The sequence below is a fragment of the Babylonia areolata genome, chromosome 6 (assembly GCF_041734735.1).
Source record: "Babylonia areolata isolate BAREFJ2019XMU chromosome 6, ASM4173473v1, whole genome shotgun sequence".
NCBI lineage: Eukaryota > Metazoa > Mollusca > Gastropoda > Neogastropoda > Buccinidae > Babylonia > Babylonia areolata.
This window is the reverse complement of record NC_134881.1, coordinates 41,129,520-41,137,923: the sequence shown is the minus strand read 5'-3', so window position 1 is coordinate 41,137,923 and position 8,404 is coordinate 41,129,520. Positions and strand designations below refer to the sequence as shown.

General features: G+C 43.7%; 1 protein-coding gene across 1 annotated transcript; it reads left to right on the top strand.

The window, feature by feature from the left end:
* Positions 1 to 8: 8 nt before the first annotated feature.
* LOC143283015 (uncharacterized) lies at positions 9 to 3,851 on the top strand. The gene has a single exon (XM_076589004.1). The coding sequence runs from the start codon at positions 1,985 to 1,987 to the stop codon at positions 3,836 to 3,838; it is 1,854 nt and encodes a 617-aa protein (XP_076445119.1). The 5' UTR covers positions 9 to 1,984; the 3' UTR covers positions 3,839 to 3,851.
* The last annotated feature ends 4,553 nt before the right edge of the window (positions 3,852 to 8,404 follow it).

The window sequence follows — 8,404 nt, the reverse complement described above, 5'->3', positions numbered from 1 at the left end:
AGGATGAGGTATGTGAGTGTATGCATGCCTACACTGTGGGAGCAACAGGATATTGGAACGTATGTATATATATATATATCTTTGTATATATGTGTGTGGGGTTGGGGGTGGGAGATATGGGCGTATGTGTGTGTGCTTGTACATGTAAGTGTTCATCTCTGTGAGTGTGTGTTTGTGTGTGTGTGTGTGTGTGTGTGTGTGTGTGCCGTGGAAGCTGCGATACGTAGACTGCAGACAATCAGACATGACCAGCTGTTGGTTGAAGACGTACACAACAAATCCATCATTTTTATGTGGAATAGATAGTGAACGTCTATTGATAGGGGAAAAAAGTCAAGTACCTTGGAACATTTACATGTTCTAATGTTGATTTGTATGTGTTCGTTTGCTTCATTATTCAATTACTAAGGAAATTTGATTGACTTGATTAGTATTTGCTTGTTGGCTTGAGTTGGCTTTTTGTTTTGGACATCACTTTTTTTATATTAGTATGGTGTGTGTAAAAGATTTAGGTGTGTATTGTTTTAATGCCCCTAGGGGGCACGTGAAATAAACCTTTTGCCTACCCTGCCTTGCCAGCTAGTTGTTTATGTATAGCATGCACACCTAGCGTTTTGCTTTCTTGTTAAGGGGACTGAATTGGTGTGTGATATTTGATAGCTATCACCATTCTTTTCTGTCAATAAAAGAAGAAGAAAATAAAGAAAAAACCTGAACAATAAAAATGAAATAAGTGCTGTTCAGAGCAGCAGAACTGCAAGTTACAGAAATAATGTCACATCAGATCTAACAATAACATCAAGTTGATTGGCGATCTCTTTTCATTAACGCACATTCCAGGCCTGATCAGCATGTTGTGTCTGTGCGAAGTTCAGGCATCCACTTATTTTATTTTATTTTATTTTATTATTCTTGAATGATTTAGGATAGTTGTAATGAAGGTTATGAGGGTAAGTCTTCACACTTTGACACCGCCTTGAAACTGAAACATGAAACAGAGCACATTCCAGATCCAGATGAACTTCTGCTGGAAGAAAGACTTTGACTTTTTATCAGAATCGATGTGTGCTGGGTGTGATTCACAGAGGGGTTAAACCCTCTCTTTCCCTCATTTCAGTCACGTTCTACATCCACATGAGTGTTTTTAAAGGAAAGGAGTCTTTATATTTGTAACAGATGAACTGCTTCAAATGCTGCCATAGCTTCATAATTATATAACCCCTCTGCTTCTTTTTTAAGTGCCTGACGTCATTCATGCTACAGAAAAAAATTGAATTATGTACTTGTCATTTTGCTTTCTGACACTGCAAGGCTTTGCAAGAGGAATTTAGAACTTCTACGGTGAGTGTTTTTATTATGATTATTCTTTCTTTCTTTCTATTTAAAAAAAAATTATATATCCCTTTGGAAGGCCTAGATTATTTCTCTTTTTTTCAAGCTCTGTACACGTGGCTTGATGCACGTTGCAGTTTTTCTTCCATAATACCATTAAAACTTTAATTTGTTGGTGTTACTTCAACAGGCAGCCCGCAGTCGTTTTACAGATTCCAATCTCTAATGCAAATCTGCTCTTTTAAAAAAGGCAACAGACTTTATCCTGTCATTGCAAAACCAGGTCTACCTCAGACTGAAAGCATAATCGTGCTGACAATTGTTCAGTGAAGTGCTGCCACTGCAAACGTTTCATCCCTGCTACGGTTTCCCAAAAGACCTGACCGCAATCTTACACTCAAATTAACGAGAAAAAGTAAGTGAAGAAAAACACAGTATTTTGTTTCATTTTAAAAAAAAACGTGAAGGTTATAGAAGTAAGAATATCCAGAAATATTCACGCTCACAGATTTATTCAAGAGAACTTACACAGCCAAATAATTTGCTCATACCCAGAGACGTGAAATATGATCTGAACAGATTTGTGGCAACAAAAACTTGAAGTGCAGTTTATTAATGAGTTGTTTTTATACCATTCAGGATCTGTGGCCTGATGTCGGTGGTGTCCGTGTGGACCAACAGCAAACCCCGTGTGGAAGTTCGAACCCTGGCCCAGGCCATAGGGGAGGCCGGTCGACGGGTTTCTGACATTGTCCTGCTGCCCCGCCAGGCAGACCTCCTGGCCCAGCAGTCCCTGCACCGTGTGTGGCTGACCGGCCCCATGGGCTCTGGGAAGACCCTGATGCTGCAGCTCAAAGGGCGGCAGTGGCTGAGGGAGGGCAAGAGGGTGGTGGTCATCAATGCTAGGACCATCGCTAGGGGGCGTCCCAATGGTCACGTGCTGGAAGAAGGGATCCGGCAAGGTGGTGAAGGTTATCCTGGGGCGGGGAGTGTGGAACGGTATGACATAGCCCTAGATGACTGCAGCACTGATGATCTGGACAAGGAAATGGCTGAAAGAGGGTCCATAGAAAACCTTTGTTTTGTGGTGGACGAAGTACTGAGTGGAATGTCTGTTATTGCCAAGCACCTGGCCTCGCACTATCCGGCCAGTCCGATATGGTGTGTAGCCTCCTATGTCACTCCTGTCCCCAGCACCTTTCAGGTATACCGGCTAGGAGCTGTCCTAAGGAACCCACCCTCTGTGCAGCTGATACTGAAGGAATTGGATCTGAATCCCAGACACAAAGAGGTTTACACGACTCGAAGTGCTGCTCGGGGTTTACCTTGTGATGGACCACCCATCATCTTCATTGAACACGCCAAGCACGACACTGGTGTTCGCCACCTAGATTGCCTGCAGTGTGCCCATGAACTGGCTGATATCTTTGAAACCAAGCTTGGTCTACAGCTACACCCCCCAACAGCACAAGATTCGGCTGACCCTGGCTTTAACCCAACTACACCTGGACCAAATTCAGATGAACACAGTGAAATAATGAAGGCAGGTGCTTTGTCTTTTCGAGACATTCTCATCCTTCTTAATCTGCCTTTATCTGCGTTCAGATATGCCACTGGCTATCACTGGGAACCAAGATTACCAGTTGTTCTCCAGTACATGATTTACATGGGCACGAGTCGTTTTTTGTCAGGTCTCAGACAACGTGGCGTGCCTCTGAAAGTGGTTGTGGACAACACCAGGAAAGAAGTTGCCTTCCCTCCCAATGATGAGGTCATCATCTCCGATATCATGGGAGCACACAGCTTGGAAAGAAAAGTGGTGGTCTTTGTGCGTGGGGGAGGGCCACTGACTGAGGCAGAGGTGTCAGAGCACTTGTCTCGCTACCAGACAGTCCCAGCTGCCTCAAGTCCAATTCATCATCCAGAGTCTTGTAAACCTGACTCCACAGCAGGTTTTAGCTGCCTCGAGCAGGACCAGAGATCTGGGCGAGAAGCAGATACCTTGAGCAAAGAACTGGTCTTCTTCGCTTCTTTGATGTACGAGATTAGAGATTTCCTTTACCCACAGCTGCCTATTTTTGTGTCTCCTGACCCTGATCACGCCAAGAGAATTATCCATGCTTTGCTGGGTAACATGTTGGTGGCAGGAACTCAGTCCTTTGTCGAGGGCAAAGAGGAATGTCAGCAAAAAGATAACCCAGAAGGATCTCAAACACTTCCATCGGAGCTGCGTGTTGGTTCAGAGGTCAGGGGGGATCATCCCTTGCTAACTAACGTGTATCAGACAGTCCTGGAGGAGAGTTCTGGTGGAAACCAGATGAAGAGCAGTGAAAAGGAAGCAAACTCTGTGTTCCTGGTACCAGACCTGCTGGAGGATGCTGTGAAGAAGGAGGGTGAAATTAAACGTGTGCAGCGAGCGGTGGAAGTATTGTCAGAGGATGACAAGGACTGGGAGTTATTTGCTGCCTCCAGATGTTTGTCTCAGTACATCTCCATCCTGCCTTGATCAGTGTCTGTCTCCCTGCCACTTTGAGGGAATCACAGCTAATCTCACTTTTAAATGGATGTCAGTTCGTTATCATTCCATACTGATTTTTGTTTCCTTTTATTCCCCACTTCTCCCATTGTCCTCATACTACGTGGTGTGGATGTGTCAGCTTTTATATCCTACCACAATCTTCCACCTTAGTTGCTATATGACATGTGCACTGTTTTTGGCATAGTTGTGGAACATCTTTAGAGGACATAAACGGTGAAAATTTATCGACGAAACGTTATTGGTCAGTTGGCAAGAACATAACTATGCATTAATGTGCTCCACCAGGATTTATGCAAGTCTCCACAAGCTGATTATTTTCATATTCACGTATTCAATCACGAGAAGACCAAATGTCTGGTCAGGATATCACAGTGCTTTCTGTTGAAGCCGAATCAGATCCCAAAATTTCCACTCTCACAGTCTCAGTCTATTTGGCTATCTTGAGAGGACAAATTTATCAGTCGAATACTGCAGACAGTCAGACACGGCCAGCTGTTGGTTGAAGACGTACACAACAAATCCATCATTTTTGTGTGGAATAGATAGTGAACGTCTATTGATAGGGGAAAAATGTCAAGTACCTTGGAACATTTACATGTTCTAATGTTGATTTGTATGTGTTTGTTTGCTTCATAATTCAATTACTAAGGAAATTTGATTGACTTGATTAGTATTTGCTTGTTGGCTTGAGTTGGCTTTTTGTTTTGGACATCACCTTTTTTTTAGTATGGTGTGTGTAAAAGATTTAGGTGTGTATTGTTTTAATGCCCCTAGGGTGCACGTGAAATAAACCTTTTGCCTACCCTGCCTTGCCAGCTAGTTGTTTATGTATAGCATGCACACCTAGCGTTTTGCTTTCTTGTTAAGGGGACTGAATTGGTGTTTGGTGTGTGATATTTGATAGCTATTACCATTCTTTTCTGTCAATAAAAGAAGAAGAAAATAAAGAAAAAACCTGAACAATAAAAATGAAATAAGTGCTGTTCAGAGCAGCAGAACTGCAAGGTACAGAAATAATGTCACATCAGATCTAACAATAATATCAAGTTGATTGGCGATCTCTTTTCATTAACGCACATTCCAGGCCTGATCAGCATGTTGTGTCTGTGCGAAGTTCAGGCATCCACTTATTTTGTTTTATTTTATTATTCTTGAATGATTTAGGATAGTTGTAATGAAGGGTATGAGGGTAAGTCTTCACACTTTGACACCGCCTTGAAACTGAAACATGAAACAGAGCACATTCCAGATCCAGATGAACTTCTGCTGGAAGAAAGACTTTGACTTTTTATCAGAATCGATGTGTGCTGGGTGTGATTCACAGAGGGGTTAAACCCTCTCTTTCCCTCATTTCAGTCACGTTCTACATCCACATGAGTGTTTTTAAAGGAAAGGAGTCTTTATATTTATAACAGATGAACTGCTTCAAATGCTGCCATAGCTTCATAATTATATAACCCCTCTGCTTCTTTTTTAAGTGCCTGACGTCATTCATGCTACAGAAAAATTGAATTATGTACTTGTCATTTTGCTTTCTGACACTGCAAGGCTTTGCAAGAGGAATTTAGAACTTCTACAGTCAGTGTTTTTATTATGATTATTCTTTCTTTCTTTCTATTTAAAAAAAAAAAAAAATTATATATCCCTTTGGAAGGCCTAGATTATTTCTTTTTTTTTTTTCAAGCTCTGTACACGTGGCTTGATGCACGTTGCACTTTTTCTTCCACAGTACCATTAAAATTTTAATTTTTTGATGTTACTTCAACAGGCAGCCTGCAGTCGTTTTACAGATTCCAATCTCTAATGCCAATCTGCTCTTTTAAAAACGCAAAACCAGGTCTACCTCAGACTGAAAGCATAATCGTGTTGACAATTGTTTAGTGAAGAGCTGCCACTGCAAAAGTTTCATCCCTTCTGTTCCAACGGTTTCACAAAAGACCTGACCGCAATCTTACACTCAAATTGACGAGAAAAAGTAAGTGAAGAAGAACACAGTGTTTTGTTTCATTTTCGTAAAAATACGTGAAGGTTATAGAAGTAAGAATATCCAGAAATATTCACGCTCACATTTATTCAAGAGAACTCGCACAGCCAAATACATTTACTCATACCCAGGGACGTGAAATACGATCTGAACGGATTTGTGGCAGCAAAAACGTGAAGTGCAGTTTATTTATGAGTTGTTTTTATACCATTCAGGATCTGTGGCCTGATGTCAGTGGTGTCCGTGTGGACCAACAGCAAACCCCGTGTGGAAGTTCGAACCCTGGCCCAGGCCATAGGGGAGGCAGGTCGCCGGGTTTCTGACATTGTTCTGCTGCCCCGCCAGGCAGACCTCCTGGCCCAGCAGTCCCTGCACCGTGTGTGGCTGACCGGCCCCATGGGCTCTGGGAAGACCCTGATGCTGCAGCTCAAAGGGCGGCAGTGGCTGAGGGAGGGCAATAGGGTGGTGGTCATCAATGTTAGGACCATTGCTAGGGGGCGCCCCAATGGTCACGTGCTGGAAGAAGGGATCCGGCAAGGTGGTGAAGGTTATCCTGGGGCAGGGACTGTGGACCGATATGACGTAGCTCTGGATGACTACAGCACTGATGATCTGGACAGAAAACTGGCTGAAAGAGGGTCCATGGAAAACGTTTGTTTCGTGGTGGACGAAGTCCTGAGTGACATGTCAGCTATTCCCAAGCACCTGGCTGTGCACTATCCTGCTAGTCCCATATGGTGTGTAGCCTCCTATGTCACTCCTGTCCCCAGCACCTTTCAGGTATACCGGCTGGGAGCTGTCCTAAGGAACCCACCCTCTGTGCAGCTGATGCTGAAGGAATTGGATCTGAATCCCAGACACAAAGAAATTTACACGACTCGAAGTGCTGCTCGGGGGTTGCCTTGTGATGGACCACCCATCATCTTCATTGAACACGCCAAGCACACCACTGGCGTTCGCCACCTAGACTGCCTGCAGTGTGCCCATGAGCTGGCCGATATCTTTGAAACCAAGCTTGGTCTACAGCTACATCCTCCAACAGCAGAAGATTCGGCTGACCCTGGGTTTAACCCGACTACACCACGGGACACACCTGGACCAAGATCAGATGAACACCATAAAACCGTTGAGGCAGATCCTTTGTCTTTTCGAGATATTCTTATCCTTCTTAATCCACCTGTATCAACGTTCAGATATGCTACTGGCTATCATTGGGATCCAGTCATGCCAGCCCTTCTTCGGTACATGATTTACATGGGTAAGAGTCGTTTCTTGTCAGGTCTCAGACAACGGGGTGTGCCTCTTAAAGTGATTGTGGACAGCACCAGAAAAGAAGTTGCCTTCCCTCCCAATGACGAGGTCATCGGCACTGACGTCATGGGTGTACACAGTTTGGAAAGAAAAGTGGTGGTCTTTGTGCGTGGAGGAGAGCCACTGACGGACGCAGAAGTGTCAGAACACCTATCTCGCTACCAGACGGTTCAAGCTTCTTCAAGCACAGTCCACCATCCAGAGTCTACAGCAACATTAAGCAGCCACAATTTCGATCTAAAAACAAGGCAAGAAACAGATTCCTTGAGCAACGAATTGGTTTTCTTTGCTTCACTGATGTATGAGATAAGAGATTTGCTTTACCCTCAGCTGCCCACTTTTGTGCCCCCTGACTCTGACCACGCCAAAACAATTATCCACGCCTTGCTGGGCAACATGATAGTGGCAGGAACTCAGTCCTTAGTTGAGGGCAAAGAAGAACGGCAGCGAGAAGACCCAGAAGGATCTCAAACACTTCCAACGGAGCTACGTGTTGGTTCAGAGATCAGGGGGGATCATCCCTTGCTAACTAACTTGTATCAGACAGTCCTGGAGGAGAGTTCTGGTGGAAACCAGATGAAGAGCAGTGAAAAGGAAGCAAACTCTGTGTTCCTGGTACCAGACCTGCTGGAAGATGCTGCAAAGAAGGAAGGTGAAATTAAACGTGTGCAGCGAGCGGTGGAAGTATTGTCAGAGGATGACAAGGACTGGGAGTTATTTGCTGCCTCCAGATGTTTGTCTCAGTACATCTCCATCCTGCCCTGACCAGTGTCTGTCTCCCTGCCACTTTGTGGGAATCACAGCTAATCTCGCTTTTAAACAGATATCAGTTCGTTCCATTCCATTCTGATTTTTGTTTCCTTTTATTCCCCACTTCTCCCATTGTCCTCATACTACGTGGTGTGGATGTGTCGGCTTTTATATCCTACCTGTGTTTTTATTATGATTATTCTTTTTTTTATTTTCTATCCCTTTAGAAGGCTTAGATTATTTCTGATTTTTTTTCAAGCTGTGTACACGTGGTTTGATGCACGTTGCAGTTTTTCTTCCACAATTTCAGTAAAACTTTATTTTTTTGGTGTTTTTCAGCCTGCTCTCGTTTTACTGATTCCAATCTCTAATGCCAGTCTGTTCTTTTAAAAAGTACAGTTGTGTTGTGTCAGTGTTCTGGCAACAGACTTTTATCCTGTCATCGCAAAACCAGGTCTACCTCAGACTGAAAGCATAATTGTGCTGAC